This window comes from Hibiscus syriacus, unplaced genomic scaffold, assembly GCF_006381635.1.
Source record: "Hibiscus syriacus cultivar Baekdansim isolate YM2019G1 unplaced genomic scaffold, ASM638163v2 tig00002866_pilon, whole genome shotgun sequence".
Lineage (NCBI taxonomy): Eukaryota > Viridiplantae > Streptophyta > Magnoliopsida > Malvales > Malvaceae > Hibiscus > Hibiscus syriacus.
The window spans coordinates 200,120-217,520 of record NW_024061950.1 but is presented as its reverse complement, the minus strand read 5'-3'; the positions used below and the strand labels follow the sequence as shown (position 1 = coordinate 217,520).

General features: G+C 35.3%; 3 protein-coding genes across 3 annotated transcripts; 2 read left to right on the top strand and 1 right to left on the bottom strand.

The window, feature by feature from the left end:
- Positions 1 to 2,089: 2,089 nt before the first annotated feature.
- On the top strand, positions 2,090 to 5,711 carry LOC120160915 (F-box protein SKIP16-like). The gene is made up of 5 exons (XM_039171230.1): positions 2,090 to 2,518; positions 3,300 to 4,022; positions 4,310 to 4,528; positions 4,807 to 4,913; positions 5,494 to 5,711. Exons 1-5 carry the CDS (start codon positions 2,303 to 2,305, stop codon positions 5,570 to 5,572), a joined length of 1,344 nt encoding a protein of 447 aa, XP_039027161.1. The 5' UTR covers positions 2,090 to 2,302; the 3' UTR covers positions 5,573 to 5,711.
- A 754-nt stretch (positions 5,712 to 6,465) lies between these two features.
- On the top strand, positions 6,466 to 9,557 carry LOC120160906 (probable transcription factor PosF21). Its single transcript, XM_039171223.1, has 4 exons — positions 6,466 to 7,347; positions 8,496 to 8,628; positions 8,778 to 8,862; positions 9,158 to 9,557. The coding sequence occupies exons 1-4, from the start codon at positions 6,728 to 6,730 to the stop codon at positions 9,463 to 9,465; spliced, it is 1,146 nt and encodes a 381-aa protein (XP_039027154.1). The 5' UTR covers positions 6,466 to 6,727; the 3' UTR covers positions 9,466 to 9,557.
- A 2,467-nt stretch (positions 9,558 to 12,024) lies between these two features.
- Positions 12,025 to 13,458, bottom strand: LOC120160896 (RHOMBOID-like protein 13). The gene has a single exon (XM_039171216.1). The coding sequence runs from the start codon at positions 13,067 to 13,069 to the stop codon at positions 12,263 to 12,265; it is 807 nt and encodes a 268-aa protein (XP_039027147.1). The 5' UTR covers positions 13,070 to 13,458; the 3' UTR covers positions 12,025 to 12,262.
- Between the last annotated feature and the right edge of the window lie 3,943 nt (positions 13,459 to 17,401).

Here is a 17,401-nt window from a genome sequence, read left to right as displayed (position 1 = left end):
TTTTTAAAGAAGAGTTTTTCGAGGACAAAGTATTGAGGAAAGAATGAAGGAGTGAAAGAATAATTTACAGCAAAATACAGTTGAAGAACTAAATTGAATAAAATATAAAACTTATAGAATATATTGAAAAATAATAAATTTATTGTTAAAAATATAAATTGAATTTAAATAAGTGTTTTATAGGGCTAAAAATGTAACGATAATGATTAAAAGTAAAATTTTAATAGTTGGATGACAAAAAGAAATATGAGAATTGAGTTTGTCTAAAGAAAGATGGACTAATATACGACTAAGAAACGGCGTGATCGGAAATTTATTAAGATACTTAACAAAGTCGGTTAAGCGCTACCATAAATGTTGATTAATAATAATGTTGTAGGTGGAAAACATGAAGAAATATTAAAAAATTGTCAACCGACAAACTTTGCCTATATTTTTGTTGGGTAAACTATAGTTTTAATACCTCAATTATTATTTTTGTTTTAAGCTTATATTTAACGACGTGTTTTGATTATTTTTCATTAAAATTTAACTGTATTATTAATATGTTATAATAATATAATGTCAAATTATCATTGAATTTTTTAAAAGTATTATGTCAATAGTTTTATTAATTTATTAACAACATGTAATTAAAATGAAATCATAACATAATTTAAAGGGTTAAGAATATCAATAGTTCCTAACTTTTAAAATGTTTGTATTTAGATCAACCAACTTTTAAATTTGTAATACAGTCATTAAATTTTTAGTTATTTTCAGTAAGATTCCGTTGTTACCTCCAGTTAATTTTATCTAACTGACAGTTACCTCCCTTAACTTTCTGACGCGATAGCTTCTTCTTCTTCCTCCCTTCCTTCTTCCTTGTTTCGTCTTCTTCTTCTCTCACACAAAATATTAAGCAGCTTTCCAAAATAAGTCGTCGTCCGACGCAGCATCCACCTTTCACCCTCTTCATATCCATACTCTTCTTAACTCCCTTCTACTCTTCTCTCGCAGAGTCTGAGACGCATATTAATTATTACGCCATTACTCCACCAATTTGCTCTGCAAATCTTAGAGGCTTGTACCTAAGCTAAATAAATAGAAATTTCAAGGGAATTATAGGAAGAAACACCTCATGAATCTTCATTACCTCCTCAACTCTTATTCTCTATCTCACTGCTCACCAGTAAACTCAAAAGGTTAAACCCAACTCCCTCTTTTTCTAAGTTTCTTTTACTTTTACATTTTTTATCTCATAACTATCAATCAGGTTTTTAAAAACTGGTCCGCGATCGTGATTTCAGCCGCGATATAGCGGTTTCGTCGATGTTCGAGTTACCGCGACGGCCACAATCACGATAAATCCGAAATAACCGAAAACGCGACCGCGATTTAAACCCTGCTTTCAATATTTACACTAAGTATCTGATTTTTTTGTTGTGTTTTCGTGTATTGGGTGCTTCTTTCACATTTGTCATTCGCTGTGGCTACACTATGTGGCCTGGGATATTAGCAAATGCAAGCAATCCTCCGCTCGACAGCACTAGATTCAAGCTATCAAAAGACTCATCTCGTTCCTTTCAAGCACCAACATGTTAAGGAAGAGTGGTTTTCCTTTTTTTTGCGAGTTCCTCTTTTTCCTTATCCGCATCTCTTTCTTTTGTAAACCTTTGACTTGATCCATCGACAAGCTTATGAGTTACTGAAGCTTGTATGGAGTATTTGCATGGATTGTAAATGACAAAATCAATAAATAAATAAAACGATAAATAAAAAATAGTCATTATTTGAAGAAGAAGTTTTAATATTTTGACTTTTACTTTTATCTTGATAATCTCTCGTTAAAATTTAATTATGATATTAATGTGTCATTATATATTTTTGAATTTTTAAAATGTATTATGTTAATAGTTCTATTAATATGTAAACAACGTATAATTAAAATAATATAAAAAATAATAATTAAAAAATTAAAATAAAATAAGAATAATAGTTTAATTACTAAGTTATCCAAATTTTTTTAATGAGAAATCTGGAAACCATACATGTACAAAATCATCGCGACGTGTCGAACATCAGAATAAGACTCCACAACTGCGATTGAGAGCAAAAGGCACAACAGAGATAGCTTCTCCCGTCCCTTCACCCAAACACTCGAAGAAAACTCGAAACCCCAAACCCCAAAACAAAGCACCCCTCTTCTCCCAGAACACCAGGCAGCGACTCATCCATGTCTCGATTTAGCGCTACGAAGCTCTGACCTTTGATTTTCTTTGTTTTTCAAAATCTGGGTTTTGGGTTTCGAACTGTGATTTCAATGGAGAAGGAGCTGGGATTAGATGGTTTGGGAGGTTTAGCTCTCCACACGATTTTATCAAAACTAACTCCTCCAGATACTGCTAGAGTTTCATGTGTTAGCAAAAGGCTCAGAGTTTCAGCTTCTGAAGATTCGCTTTGGGCTCAATTTTGTTCCCAAGAGCTTCATCTTTCATCCCCTCAAGATCATCACGGAAACGCTCTCCCTTCGTTTAAGGTGATTTGATTTTCCTGATCTATGAATGTTCGTGTTGATTTACTTGATCGTGTGGCTGTTCTTATTGAATTGGGGGAAAATCAATTATATAAAGTAAATTTCCCCCGTAAAAATACCATTTTGCTAACAAATCACATTCATGGGGATCTAAGACTCAAATTTTGGAATTTAGAAGAAAATAAGTTAAAATTTAGCATAGGGTTAGCTAGAGGTCACTGAATTATGGTCACATGAACTGTTACAAAACAATCACTCAGATGTCATAATAGTTGCAAATTTTCCATAAATTTTATTTTTGATAAAATTTAGTGATGTTCCATAAAATTTGATGACCATTTTTGTAACTTTTGAAAGTACAATGATCAAAATGACTTTTAGCATAGATGAAAATATTTGGCTAAAATATTAAAATAGCCCCTGAGCTATACTATTTTACTTAGATAGGCCCTTATACTTTTTTCTCTGCCTAAATAAGCTTTATCTTTTGATTGGTACACTTAACCCTCATTTTTTTCAAGTGAAGTTTTTTTATGATAAGGGATTTTAGGTGTAAATTAAAGATTAGGGCTTATTTAAGTAAATACACGACGGTTAAGGCTGCATTTAGGTGCACAAGAAGTACGGGGTTATTTGAATAAAATGGTAAAGTTCAAGGGCATTTTTTGTATTTCAGCAAAAATGTGTCACTAGATTTGAATACACTAGTATGTATGAATTTGTGGATTTATAGTGTGTATAAACTTGAGTATGCTTTTATCTTTGTTTATTCATTTTTTACCAGGTGGCTTATCAGTTATGGCGAGAGGCTTTCTCGATGTATCCATGGCCGCTTGTTATGCGTGTTAAAAGATGTTGGGATAAGCTTAAGCAATGGTTGAGAATTAATTTTCCTGAGGCTGAAGCTACACTTAGAAGGGGTGCATCAGAATCCGATATCAAACAATTGCAGACACTTTTGAAAGTAAAACTGCCGCTTCCCACTCGACTTCTATATCGTTTTCATGACGGTCAAGAACTGAGAGACAAAGAGCACTTGAGGACAACACATGGTAGCACATTAGGAATTATAGGTGGCTACTCTTTCCATAACAATTCGGTTAATGTTTTCTTGTTGCCGATAAGTCAGGTTATTGTTGAAACAAGAGGCTTCATACGTCACTTAGGTTTTTCAAGCCGGTCCAAGTACATCGTCGTGGCTGCTTCTTCCACTGTTAGTGAGAAATTGTTTTTCTTGAACTCTACTAATGGCCAACTTTATGTTGGTACTCGAAACCTTCCTATAGATGGGGAAATGATTCAATGTGTCCCCAATGCACTTATCCGTTCTGTGCACAATTTGCGTGATTATCAGCAGCAAGATGCCATGCTGTTATGGTTAGAGGAACACGGACGCCGTTTAGAGAACAGAATAATTAAAGTCCGCAAAGAAGGAGGTGTTCGAAGTATCAATCTTTTTCCCGAGGTTCCTCCCCTATGTTCCACCGCTGTAACAAATGGTGTGCAGGTATTTTTTTATATTCTTCTTGCAAAGTACTTGTGCATCGATTTCTTTCTTCTGATACTTAGTTTGTTCTAATTCTTTTTCACTGATTCTTTCGAAGAATCAGAGTGTGTTGCTAGCTGAGTTAGATTATTATCTTGTATTTTTCTCTCTGTGCTGGATACTACATAGTGATTTTAACATCTTAGGCGCTTTTACTCGTATTTGACATTGCACTCTAGTCTTACGAAATTTGGCTTTTCATTATTATTCACATAATGGTACTAACAAAGATTATTTATTATCTTCAGGTTCGTGCTTCAGCTGTTTTTGTTCCGGAATTTACTGACCTGAAAGGTGAAGCCGAGAAGTACACGTTTGCTTATTCAATCCGCATGTCGCTATTGCCCGAAGGGTGCATCATTAATGGAATGACCTTTGGCTCCTGCCAACTGAGTCGGAGGCACTGGATTATTCGTGCCAATGAAAATATTGTATCCAATGTTAACGGAGAAGCTGTGATTGGAAAGGTAATGGCATACCAATTTCTCTCGGGTTCAGTTTCTCGCCTATAGATAACTATGTTGGTCCGACTCTTCATAGTATAGATAATGTGCCCAGCAATTTAATTTTCACTTGTTAAGAATATTTTTCTTTGAGCGGTAACGATTAGAGAAGGAAATTTGATGTCCGGGCTGTCTTTTTCTGTCGACTATCACGAGACGAGTAGTTTTGCATAAGTTATTAGCACGAGTCATTGAGTGGTCGACTTATGCTTTATAAATCTCATATTCTCTTGCCCTTGCAGTTCCCGCTGTTGCATCCAGGTGAAGATGAATTCGTTTACGAGAGCTGTACTCCTTTATCATGTTATTCGGGTTCTGTTGAAGGGTCTTTCACATTTGTCCCTGGCAGGTATTGTGCAAAAACTTTTATCCTATTTGGATATACTCTTATGTTACCGGTTCATAAGAAAATTGTTCAGTCAGATAAGCTCAATTTGTTACTGGTTCTCTTTGAAGACAGTGAATATTGGATATGGGTATATTCAATTTGTTACCTGAACTTGTCTTTGTGGTTTGAATAAATTATCTACCGTGAGTACCGATTTGGACAAAAAACTGAAGTTTGGGTACCAATTTAGACCTACAAAATTTTCAGTCTCCGAATTGCACATTAAAACCAAGTTGAGGTACAAAATTTATATCTATCTTTTTATATAGCATCATTTCAAGGTACCTGCATTACATTTTCTTCCAACATGTAGTTCCATCTTCCGACTGCCGATATTACAACTCGAGTTTCCGATAAACGGAACAACGAAAAATTCGTTTCTTTTATTAAACCAAGATTGTTTCCGTAGGTCGTGAATCTTTGTTCTCCGCTATAATGTAGTTTATCGTCAATGTTACTCGGACTCGAGTGTGTTTATATAGGACGTAGATATGTGTGTGACATGAATACCTTCTAACGGAGCTTTTACCGTTGCGGCTAGGTTGGCTGATCCGAAAGGCGGTCCGTTCGAAGTTCAAGTGGCAAGGTTCCCACTTCAGAAGCCGGATTATGTTTTTTGACAAAAACTTCCGCTTTGTTTTCACATGCATTATCTGTTATCGTTACATATTTATGAGTGTGTGTGTGTGCTCTTTATGACATTGTGAGATTGCTCTTGTATGTTTATGGTGAATGGTGATTAGTGAATGGTTTGTATCTCCTCAATACCATAATCATTACTAAGAATTTCCATTCAAAAGAAGTTGAGTCGGATTTACTGCGTCACGATTATGGGTTGAGTCGGGTTTTTGGCTGATCCGAACTTAACACAAACATATTAACCCTGAACATATCATTCGATTCGGGTTTAAAGATACTAAACATATCAACTAAATTTTAGGTATAGTTTACAAAAAAATAAAAGTTTATGTACTAAAACATATTAAAATTGATAATTTAAGTATTAAACGGATGTTAAAATAAAATGAAAATTAAATGATAGACGTGGTTTTAAAAAATTAAAAGTTTAATAATGGATAGATTACGTATTAAATGTGTTGTTTACTCTAAATTTTAAATGTCTTACTATGTTTTCTAATATTAACTAAAATCATTTTATCTGTAACATAAATTCAAATCAATAATGGTTGGAAAGGGAGATGAATTAATTTAATATTTTTGTGAATTATTATGTTCCCATTCATATATAAATTATTATATTAATATTATAAATTATTATATAATCATAATAGATCATCGTGTTAACCACATCAATTGTTATATTAATATCGATCGAAAGACAAATAATGTAATATAATTAGAAAACAAAAAGATATTGTTAGTTTAAACTAAATTTTAGAAACACACTAAAATAAGATGACAGAAGAAGAATGTAATGTCTTCAGATCTCATGTTCTCCAATTTATCTACACAACACCCTGTAATCAATTCCCTCTTATTTCCTTCCTTTCATGAAATGATTTGATTTTCTTTCCCTAAAAAAACCCATCATTTTCTCGGGAATATCTTCTTTGACTACTGCTGTTGTCTTCATTTTTCGTCACCAAGTCTCAGTTTTTTTTCTTTGCTGAATTTCTTTGTAACTTATCGTTTCCTGTTTGTTTTTAATACGCCATTTCAAGTTTGCAGATCTTTGCTCTGCTTAGGATTTTGATTCCTGCTTGGGTTTAACTTCAAAATTTTGGAGCTCTCTTTTTCTTTTATTTTTTGCTAGAATGGACAAAGATAAATCTCCAGGCTTGCCGCCGTCCGGTCGGTATTCGGGGTTTTTGTCTGCCGGAAATGCTTTGAACTCATTCGGTCAAAGTTCGGATTCGAATCGTTTCAGTCACGATATTAGCAAAATGCCTGATAATCCGCCCAAGACCTTAGGTCACCGTCGTGCACATTCCGAAATCCTTACTCTTCCCGATGATATTAGCTTCGATAGTGATCTCGGAGTTGTTGGGGCGGGCGATGGGCCGTCTTATTCCGACGACACGGAAGAGGATTTGTTCTCTATGTTTCTCGATATGGATAAGTTCAATTCTTCTTCTGCAACCTCGACTTTTCAGGTCGGTGAGTCGTCGTCTGCCACCGGTGCTCCGGCTACTGCTCCGGTAGCTTCTCGAGCTGGGACGGGGATGAATGGTGAAAACGCGAGTGTTACCGTTGGGTTTTCCGAGAAGCCTAGAGTTAGGCACCAGCATAGCCAGTCGATGGATGGGTCGACCAGTATTAAGCCGGAAATGCTGATGTCCTGTTCGGAAGAAGTTTCTCCTGCTGATTCTAAGAAAGCTATGTCAGCTACTAAGCTTGCTGAGCTTGCCCTTATTGATCCCAAGCGTGCTAAGAGGTATCCTTTTTTTACTTCTTTTGACTTGAAATTCTTGTATGAGCTCAATTGATTGAATTGGATTTATTTTCAGCGTATTTAATTATGAATTTAGTTAAAAAATTCATGCTTTAGAATGAAGGTTTGTGGTTTTTGGCAATAAATAGGCAGGGATTGTGATCTTTGTTTTTTTTTTTTTTTTTACTATGATAATTGTTTTAAAGACTACAGAATTCCGTTTTACGAGCTTGGTGATTATGTTTTAGAATGAAGTGTTATCTAACTCATGGTTGAAGATAGAATTATAGTGATGTGCTACTTGTTATTGAAAGAGTCAATCACACATCGTTATTCCTGATATGTTAGTTTTTCTCTTAGCTTAAATCCCAGCATTAAGAGGCTTTCCTATCTAATGTGTCCGCTCCCGACGGTAGTTTTTTTCTTTGCTTAATCCCCAGCATCAAGCATTTCGCAATGCATTGAGTGATGTTGTTAATTTGTTCTTAACTTATATCCCAACGGTAAGCCTTTTGCAACTTGCTCCTGGTGGTGGTGTTAATTTTTCTTAGCTCAAGTCCCAGCATAACCTTCACAACGCACCCACGTGATGTTTTAAGCTCAAACCCCAGAGCATTAAGCCTTTGCAGCGCTCTCCACGAGATGTTAGTTTTTTAACTCAAACCCCAAAGCAGTAAGTCTTCGCAACGCACTCCACGAGATGTTAGTTTTTAGCTCAAACCCCAAAGCATTAAATCTTCATAACGTGCCCCGCGCTATGTTATTTTCTCTCCTAGCTTAAATCCCAGCATTAAGCCTTTTGCAATATGCTTTGTGTGATGATGTTATTTCTGTCCTAGTTTGGATCCCACCTTTAAGCCTTTTTCTGCAGGTTGAGGTCAGTTCCATAAAGATATGTTCACTGAGAGATCATGTAACTTGGTTTTAATTTGAAGCTAGTTTGGAACTAGGGCAATTGCCGAAGCTATAGTTAGTTTTCTGTCCATCTGTGTTTGCGTCTCGATAATTCTCCTCCGTCCCCTTTTCTTCCCATCAAGAGGATCTTCTTTGGAGTTTGGATTTTCATCTTTCCCAGAATAGAGATGAATATTGTTGCCCTAACATATTTTTAGATTTTGACGCCACCTTATCTTTTCTTTTCTTTATAACAGAATCTGGGCAAATCGGCAGTCTGCTGCTAGGTCAAAGGAAAGAAAGATGCGATATATAGCTGAGCTTGAACGGAAAGTACAGACGTTGCAAACAGAAGCAACATCACTCTCTGCCCAGCTGGCTCTGTTCCAGGTAACTGTCTCCTTGTGTGCGTTCTAAATGTTGTGAAATATGACAGGCCTTCATGTCCTTTTGTTTTCATTTTATTTTATTCTTTTTTGTTCTTTTAATTTATTTATATTTAATTATTCACCCGATTCTTATCTGATAATTATGAGCAGAGAGACACCAATGGTATGACTGCTGAGAATAGCGAGTTGAAACTGCGGTTGCAAACAATGGAGCAACAGGTTCATTTGCAAGACGGTGTGCACCTCTTCAAAACATTTTTTTGAAAACACTGGACGAGTTCAACACTATTCTTTCTTGGCTAGACTATAAACTCCTGTATGCAATTAATTACGTGGTTCGGAACATAAATGACATTTATTATTCCTATGCTATTGAGTGGATCTCGATCTAGGTTTTTTCAACTTTCGACTATGCATATCAGTTATGAATATAAATGCTTGCTGTTCTACTATAAACGTCAGAGATATGTTTGAGCTAATTCCACTGTTTCCTTAGCAATTGATTTGTCTTTGTTCCTGTCGTTTGATAGCATTAAATGATGCACTGAAAGAGGAAATCCAGCACCTGAAAGTAATGACTGGCCAACCTATGCCGAATGGTGGACCAATGATGAACTATGCGTCGTTCGGAGCTAATCAACAGTACTACTCAAACAATCAGGCTATGCATACCCTCCTAACTGCACAGCAGTTTCAGCAACTTCAGATTCAATCGCAGAAACATCTGCATCCATTCCAGCTGCAACATCAGACAGGGGACATGGGAGTTAGAGGTTCCATGGCATCCCCTTACAAAGATGCTTCATCGGATGCCAGCTCGACAGCATCAAAGGATTGATGAGTTATATATGCTCATAAGACCAGGTATTTATGGGCCTTTTATGTTTTTAGGTGGGACATGTATTTCCTTGCCATCTGTTTAGGCTTTTCCCATATAACATCTATTTCTAGGTTGTTATAGAGATTGACCTAAGTTTCATATATAATATCATCCGGTATAGTTTACTGTTTCTGAAAATCCTTTGATTTATATCCGTTTCATTGCTTTTAGCACTTATCTTGAATGGCCGAGTTGTTGAGGCCATAAAATAGTTATGAGCTTGTCATGTGCTGTGTTATTCAGATTTGAGCTTGTCACGTTCTTTTTGGAGTCGTATCTCCATACTAATGCCCGAACATATACTGTACACGACTATAATCTGAGAAACTAGATCATGTGAGTTTTATTCTCTTGCACTGCATTCGAAATTGCTATGTTGTGAAAAGAATCAAGACAAAAAGTTTACATCTAGATCCTGCTTGTGATCTGGGAACATAATCCTGTCTGCCAACTTTGTTGGACGCCTAATAGATTACATAGTGGAATTTGAAAATTAAACAACAAATGACTAAATTGAATGTTTCTACGAAGTTCGGGACCGCGGGTATTTAATCTGGATCCTTAGAAGTCAAGTCGAGCCCTTTCAATATGATTTCAGGATCTACTTCATCTGCTTCATCGATAAACTTGCTTAGAATCTGCCAAGGAGAATCGTTACTAATACTTGATTCTTGTCGTTCTAAATGGAGACTGTTGGTATCTTCAATTTGCTTGGAATTTTGTTGGTTAGGTTCATCGGAATCCTCTTCGGTCGGGTTCTGATAGGCAGAAACACTCTTTGGTTTAGGATCCGAACATGCAACGTCTTCATTTTTTTGCTTGTAACTAATATTGTCGTCGTTTGAATCTTCACGATTTAGAGAAAGCTCTGGAATGGGCCCCGTCTCTTCATCATTTGAATCCACATCATTGTTGTTTTGTATCCGACAGACATCGTCTTTCGAACTGTTGTTACTTACCTGCGACTTCTTTTCATTGTTTAGCTTCGGGTATAGGTTTAGATCCAAATCCATAGCATCTATGTCTCTGGTCTGACTATAGGAGTAGTCATCCGAATTTGAAAACTCCGGATCCGAACTCATCCCTCCGTCGTTACTCTTTTTTGCACCCCTATTCTTTATCTCGCAAATAACCCAATCGTACGAATCCCTGCATTTTAAAGAAAACTCATGCATAACCCAGTGCCCATTACCCTGGTTCGTCGTCCGATCATTCTTGGTAGTAAAAGTGAAGTACTTATGAATCCCCAAAACCCGACCCTTCTTGTCCAAAACTTCCTTGGTGCTCCGAGCAAGCCAACAACCACAACCCGCAGTCCGATCGATTCTCGATTTACTCTTCTTCCTCAACTTAGTGAAAACCCAAAATGACCGTCTCGTTTCTGTATCGAAAACATTCCAAGGCTCCTTGTTTTCGCCGTAGATTTCGACGCAGACAAAAGGAGAAGGCAGAGGATCTCCTTTGTGGACTACTGGTATAAGAAACACGAAGAAGATATCGTGTATGGTGGGACGGAATTGATATCCTCGGGGTACTGGAAATTGCTTCAACATGAATAAAATTTGTCAATGGAAGAACATCCGGCATTGTTGTTGATCTGATTAACTCACCGTCCGTATATATACACATATATAACACCTGTTCTTGACGGGTTCCAAGTGATAATGTTCGTTTCCTGGTTGGAAAGCACTTCTAAACCCAAGAATATAGATAATTTTAAACATAATTATTTTAAATAATTAAATTTTATAGAAAAAATATATATTTTTTTCCAAATTGTATTAAAGATAAATTGAATAAGAAGATAGAGTTAGAGTTAATAAGAATTCTAGTGGGACAATGGGAATAAATTTTGAAATAAAATTTTTAAAAACCATTTCTGTGGGACAATGAGAATAATTTTTAACATTTTTTATTATATATATATATATATATATAAATGTCATGTGACACAATTATAATATGTAACAGGACTTAACGAACAATATTAGTTAAAAATTACTTTTTGATTTAAGAATTTAATAGAAATAATTGTTTGAAAACCAATTGAACGCAAAAGAAATTGAATTGCACAATATATGACAAGATGCACCAACAGTTACCCAAGTCTAATGGAAAAGTAGAGTTCAAGGAGGAGACGCTTTAATCGAATATCGTAAGCGTCAAGGTTCAAGGAATAGTGACAAGTTCAAATTCCAGACATCATTCTCTATTCGGACACATTCCCATATTCGAGACATCATACACATGTCAGACACGTACTCGTATCGGACACATTCCCATATTCGAGACATCATACACATGTCAGACACGTACTCGTATCGGACACATTCCCATATTCGAGACGTCATACACATGCCGGACACATTCTCGTATTCGAGACTCGCACCGGCGAAACTCTAGAATTAAACTGAATTTAAAAATGCACAATTTAGAGATACATTTCTTTTATTCATCAAGTAATGCAATAACGATGCATAAGTGAGCAATGATCAGTGAATTGCGATACCACACTCGGCAGAAAATAAATGTATGAAACATATTTCTGAGTTTAAAACCAGACCTGAAAACTTGTCCGATCACAGCCGAGGGAAGCAATTGATCAGCAACATCTAACGACCAAGAATGTCCCGGTTGTTCCAACTCCGGAATTAAACCGCTGAACCCCCAGGAGTGAATCACTAAGCATTGTTAAAGGATGACTCGATAATCCGGTCTACGCTGTAGATATAATGGCAACATCTTTGGAAATGAACTAGATGAGTTCGATGCCTCCAAGTGGAACGGTACTCTGCAACGTTCTACCATTTCCAATAAAAGGAACAGAAAGCAATGAAGGATCTGTAACAGATTCGATCTCGAGAAAGTTGAAATCATATGCACCGGAACGCTTCAAACTGAAAACGAAAACCAGAGCAATCCATCCCAGCATGGAAACCGCCCAATAATTAGTCATCCCATGAATCAAACCCCAAGCTATAGCATACCCTACAATGATTCCAGATAAATGTCCAAGGAAACTCGCTTGAGGCACAATGATCGAAGTGAAAATCAACGATTCGAAAGGTGCAAAACTAATAGGAAGAGAGACGAATCCAAAAAGATCCAACTTAGATGAAGGTTGCTTGACCGACAAAATCGTCATCCAGCCAAAAACGACACAAGAATACCCAACTGCAGTCACTCGTCGGAAATACTCGATCTTAAAGCATTGAATCAAGACATGGTACGATCCCAACACGAGCAAACCGGATAATACGACCAAAACAAGAGAATACTGAAGATAATAAGCAACTCCAAGACCCAAATGCCCTAATTGTTCCACAACACCAAGACTCCAGAGGGCACTCATATTGAAAACAAGATGAATAACACTAATATGCGAGAAAGCTGAAGTAATCACCCTCCAATGGTGGCCTTCGACTGCGGTTTCGTAACTTAAGCCGACATGCTGATAACCAATGTTCTTCTTTTGTATGTAAAACCAAATTGCACTACAAATTCCTATTACACAACTAGTAGCTGGTTTCTCCAATATCTCATAAATTAATGGCTTCCCCATATCTACAAATCTCCTCCAACTTCCCTATCTTTTTCCACTTTTTTCAATCAAATAATCAAAACCCAGAATTTCAATCCACATAAAAATTTCAAGAGCCCAGCACAAAATTCATCAAAAAGATCCTTCTTCAACCAGATCATGCACAAAACGAAAAACCCAGATCTAAAATATCCAATACTTCTCAAATCCTAATCATTTAAATGCATAAAAAATAAAAGAAAAAGGAGCTGGGTTGTTTCAGAGTTGATCAATAGACTAGTTCAAGCAAGAAAAAATTGGAAAAACGAAGGGGGAGATGAGTGATCTTACTTTCTCAGCTCTGTTTGTAAATCGATTCAGGTTCCTTGTAGCCTTTCTAGATACTGCAGCTGCTTATTTACTTTACCAATAGGAGATCAGAGAACGATTCCAATATCTCGATTCGGTCGCATAGATTGTTAAAATAAAACCTGGTCGGGTCGCGTCTGAGTTAATCCGGAAATCTGGTCAAATTTTTGTTTTGATCCCTCTTCTATACTCAATGATAATATAGTCTATGAATTTTAAGTTTACACAATTCATTCCTCTATTGTTTTGATATCATTAATTAATCTAAATAGTTTGAAATTTTGGAAAATATAAAATAATTATTAAATTCATCATAAAATGATTATTATTCATAATCATTTTCTAACAATTTGATAAGTTTCACGATCATTTTATAATAATTTGATAAAATTTAAATCATCATTTGATTCGTTAACTTAGAATTAAATATGATAAAGATTCATTGTGAAAACAATTATTTTGATCTAACTTTTACCATTCACACTATCTAAATTTAAGTTTTTAATCTTATTCATAAAAACTTAACGATTATATCAGCTAATAATTAGTTTTGACCAACGAGTGTTGGTACAAGTGATTGAGATTAAGGAATTTGAGCTTGTAAGGTCAAGTTCAAATCTTATCACCATTACTCTTGGTGATCAATCTGTAAATTCTTATGTAAATCTCAATTGAGTCTTTGATATGTTCTGATCTTGAACTGGGAGAGCCAAAAAAAACTAATAATTGGTTTTAAGCTTAATAAAGACACAATATTTTGAATATTAAACATTTTTATTGGAAAAACTAGTAGAAAATATTTTATTAAAGAAATATTATCATATTTTTCTAACACATAAAATAATATATGTCGAAACGATTTTTTTCTAAAAGGTGAAAAGGTGAGATTTTGAAAAACCACCTTATTTTTTAATTTACTTTTTTCAATTGATTTTTAATTTAAAAAACAAATGCGATTTAAAAACCTCTCGTTTCGAAAAATTTGAAATTTTCTTTTCGTTAAAAACATATTGTTCAAAGAGTCGCCACCAATATTTGATTAGGGTGTGATTGGGCACCCAAAGATGTTTGTTATTTTAAATAAAAATTAATTTTAATTAAAACAACAAATTAAGGTATGTGTTACCAAAATCCGAGTTCGGGAGTCGGTTACGTGTAGGGAAGGATTAGCACCCCCACGACGCCCTAAATTGGTACCTAGTCAATTAATTAACGTCCTTGCATTGAACTTTACAAATTCGAACTTTATTTGATTTTTGATCCCATAAAACAATGACGTAAATTTAAAAACATTCAAAAGCACTTAAACAAATTAAATTAAAATTACCAAGTCGTTTTAGAAAGATAAAAAATGTTCGATTATTTACAAATATCGAGACCAGATCTTAAAGATATAACAACATTTTCTCGATATATTTAAATAAACGAACATTTCTTTTTCTCTCGTTCCCAAATTTTAGGTGACGAATCAATTTTTTGGTTTCACTTTCGGGATACACTTTTATTTTAAAATCATTAAAAGTGGACCTCAAATCAGTTATGACTGCCCACTTAAAACAATTTTAAATTAAAAGGGTATTACCCTTAATCCAATTATGTAATATGTCGAGTTATGCAAATGAGGCTATCATGCAATTTATGAAAAAAGTATGTCATACCAAAAATTAATTATACAAAATTAAAAAATAACATACAACGTGACATGCAAAAAAAATTATATACATATGTTTTAATATTTATGACTAAAATTAAATAAGCATGAAATACAAAGATCAAATTAAAAAAAAAACAACATATTAGACTTAAAGACTAAAACGCCAATTAACCGAAATTACATGCTAAATGCGAAGACAAACAAAAAAGAAAAAGAAAAAAAATAACATAAACTGATGACTAAAAAAGAAACACTTACAAATATGAAAATCAAATTAAAAACATGGAAATTCCGATTTAGTGACTAAAATTAAATGAACGAAACAATGGATAACTAAATTAAAAAAGCAGAAAAGATTATATTCAATCACTAAGATATAACATGAAAAGAATTACGAGCCAAATGTATAAGTAAACGGAAAATAAATATACTAGCATCCATGACTAAATTCAAATGTTCATGAAATAAGAAGACAAAATTAAAACATAAATAACCCTAAAACTTTGATGGCTAAAAAACTATTTACCTTAAAGTTCTAATATAAAACCTAAACTAAGACTTAAATCTAATCCTAAGCACACCCCAGCCGCGTCAAGACTCCTTCTTCAACTCTCTTCCTTCTTCACGCAGCGGCAAAGACTTCAAAAGTCTCAGAACCATTGCACGCCACCCCCTGTTCGCCGGTGGCTCCCGCTCCGGTCACTACCTACCACGACTACACAAAACCCAAGCGACCAACCTAATCTATCTAAAAGCTTTCAAGTTTTTTAGTCCTCATTCCTCCCCTCATTCGAGACCCAAACGTTTACCCATGCCATAAATCATCCACTCTCCAGCGTTTCCACTCTCGATGGTCACAAATAACCCACCCTATGACAGAACCAAAACCTAAATCCACTTAGACCACAACACAATCTCTACTAAGTATCGATGACCTAAACTCCAGCAACGATGGGATGAACAAAAGAAAAGGTAACAAAAATAAACTCTTGATTTTTCACATTTTCTACTTTCTTAGAAAGAAAAACATTCATAAAGAAAGCTGAAAATTGAAAGAAAAATTGGTGATACCAGAAAAACTTCTTTGCTTTCTATCGATTCCTCGGTTTTTGATACAATGGTGAGTGAAATTTCCGTTACAATGGCTATTCTTGTTCGTTGAATCCACTGTTGCAAAATGATTCCTTTTTTTTTCTTCTTCTGTTCGGACCCCCCTTGTTGATGAAATCCTCTCTGTTTTTTGGTTGATTCCTCCTTTCGTTCCCCCCTTGTTTTCTGCTAAATGCTCTCTAATATCCCCCTCTCTTTAGTTTCTAGTGGTTGCCCCATTTTTAGGTAACTTCTGATAACTTGTTAACCCCCCATAACTGTTCTTGTTTTCCAGGGAGTATTCACATGGGTTGGAGGCTTCTCTGCTGGATCATTGGACTTTCATTGCTTCGGGTCTGCTCCGACTTGGCCCCGGACAAAACCGAACATCTACAATATGAGAATATTTTTATTGAAAATGATATTACATTTATACATGTGTCAAAGTCAGAATTAATACAAATCATTGACAGTCTCACCAAATAAATATGATGAAACATGAAATGTCAAAAACAATTCAAGCCTCCTTTATTTACTTACTTATTTTCTCTTTAATTTTCGATAATTCCTACAGCTTAAGTTGTAAGTCCCGTCGTGCTAATGGGGACAGCTTCTGTTTTTTTTTTTTAGCAAATACTCTCTAAAGGAAATCAAACCAAAATCTATAAATATAACAAGAGTTAATACCTGCTATCAGCGGATCATCAATGGCTAGACTTAACATCAAAGCATCAGTTCTCTGTAACTTCCTTTTGCTGATATCTTTCCTTCTGATAATCACAATGGTTGAGAGCAAGCTCCTGAACGGTATGTAGTTATAATATACACAATCCTTTTAATGATTCATGTTTAATCTTCGGCTTGTGTGAGTGAGTGTGTGCGTGCGCGGGTGTAATTGTGTATGAATGAGGTTACAATGAGAGAATAAAGGGAAAGGGTTGCAAATACCAAGACCCGAATCTCGGATTTGCTCAAAGTGGTTGTTGTATGAATCGACTACACTAAATCCGGAGTTCGGCTTTTGAATCATTGTTTCCAATTAAGATTAACATGTGGTGGTGGCGTTTTTGTGCAGTTGGGATGGGGAGGGTGAAAGTCCAGGAGGTGAAACAACCAAGGCTAGCTTGTGTAGGCATCTGGTGCCCAAGGAAGAGACACTAATAAGCTGTGGATTCAGACTATATATAGAAATAAGCAATGTCGAATAAATTAGATCACATGTACTACAAATCTCAGCCACTAAGAAAGTAAATTCAAAACAA

Coding starts and splice junctions, on each gene's coding strand:
- LOC120160915 (XM_039171230.1), top strand. CDS start 2,303: ATGGAGAAGGAGCTGGGATTAGATGGTTTGGGAGGTTTAGCTCTCCAC. Junction 2,519..3,299: donor ACGCTCTCCCTTCGTTTAAG/GTGATTTGATTT, acceptor ATTTTTTACCAG/GTGGCTTATCAGTTATGGCG. Junction 4,914..5,493: donor TTCACATTTGTCCCTGGCAG/GTATTGTGCAAA, acceptor CGTTGCGGCTAG/GTTGGCTGATCCGAAAGGCG.
- LOC120160906 (XM_039171223.1), top strand. CDS start 6,728: ATGGACAAAGATAAATCTCCAGGCTTGCCGCCGTCCGGTCGGTATTCG. Junction 7,348..8,495: donor GATCCCAAGCGTGCTAAGAG/GTATCCTTTTTT, acceptor TCTTTATAACAG/AATCTGGGCAAATCGGCAGT. Junction 8,629..8,777: donor CCCAGCTGGCTCTGTTCCAG/GTAACTGTCTCC, acceptor AATTATGAGCAG/AGAGACACCAATGGTATGAC.
- LOC120160896 (XM_039171216.1), bottom strand. CDS start 13,069: ATGGGGAAGCCATTAATTTATGAGATATTGGAGAAACCAGCTACTAGT.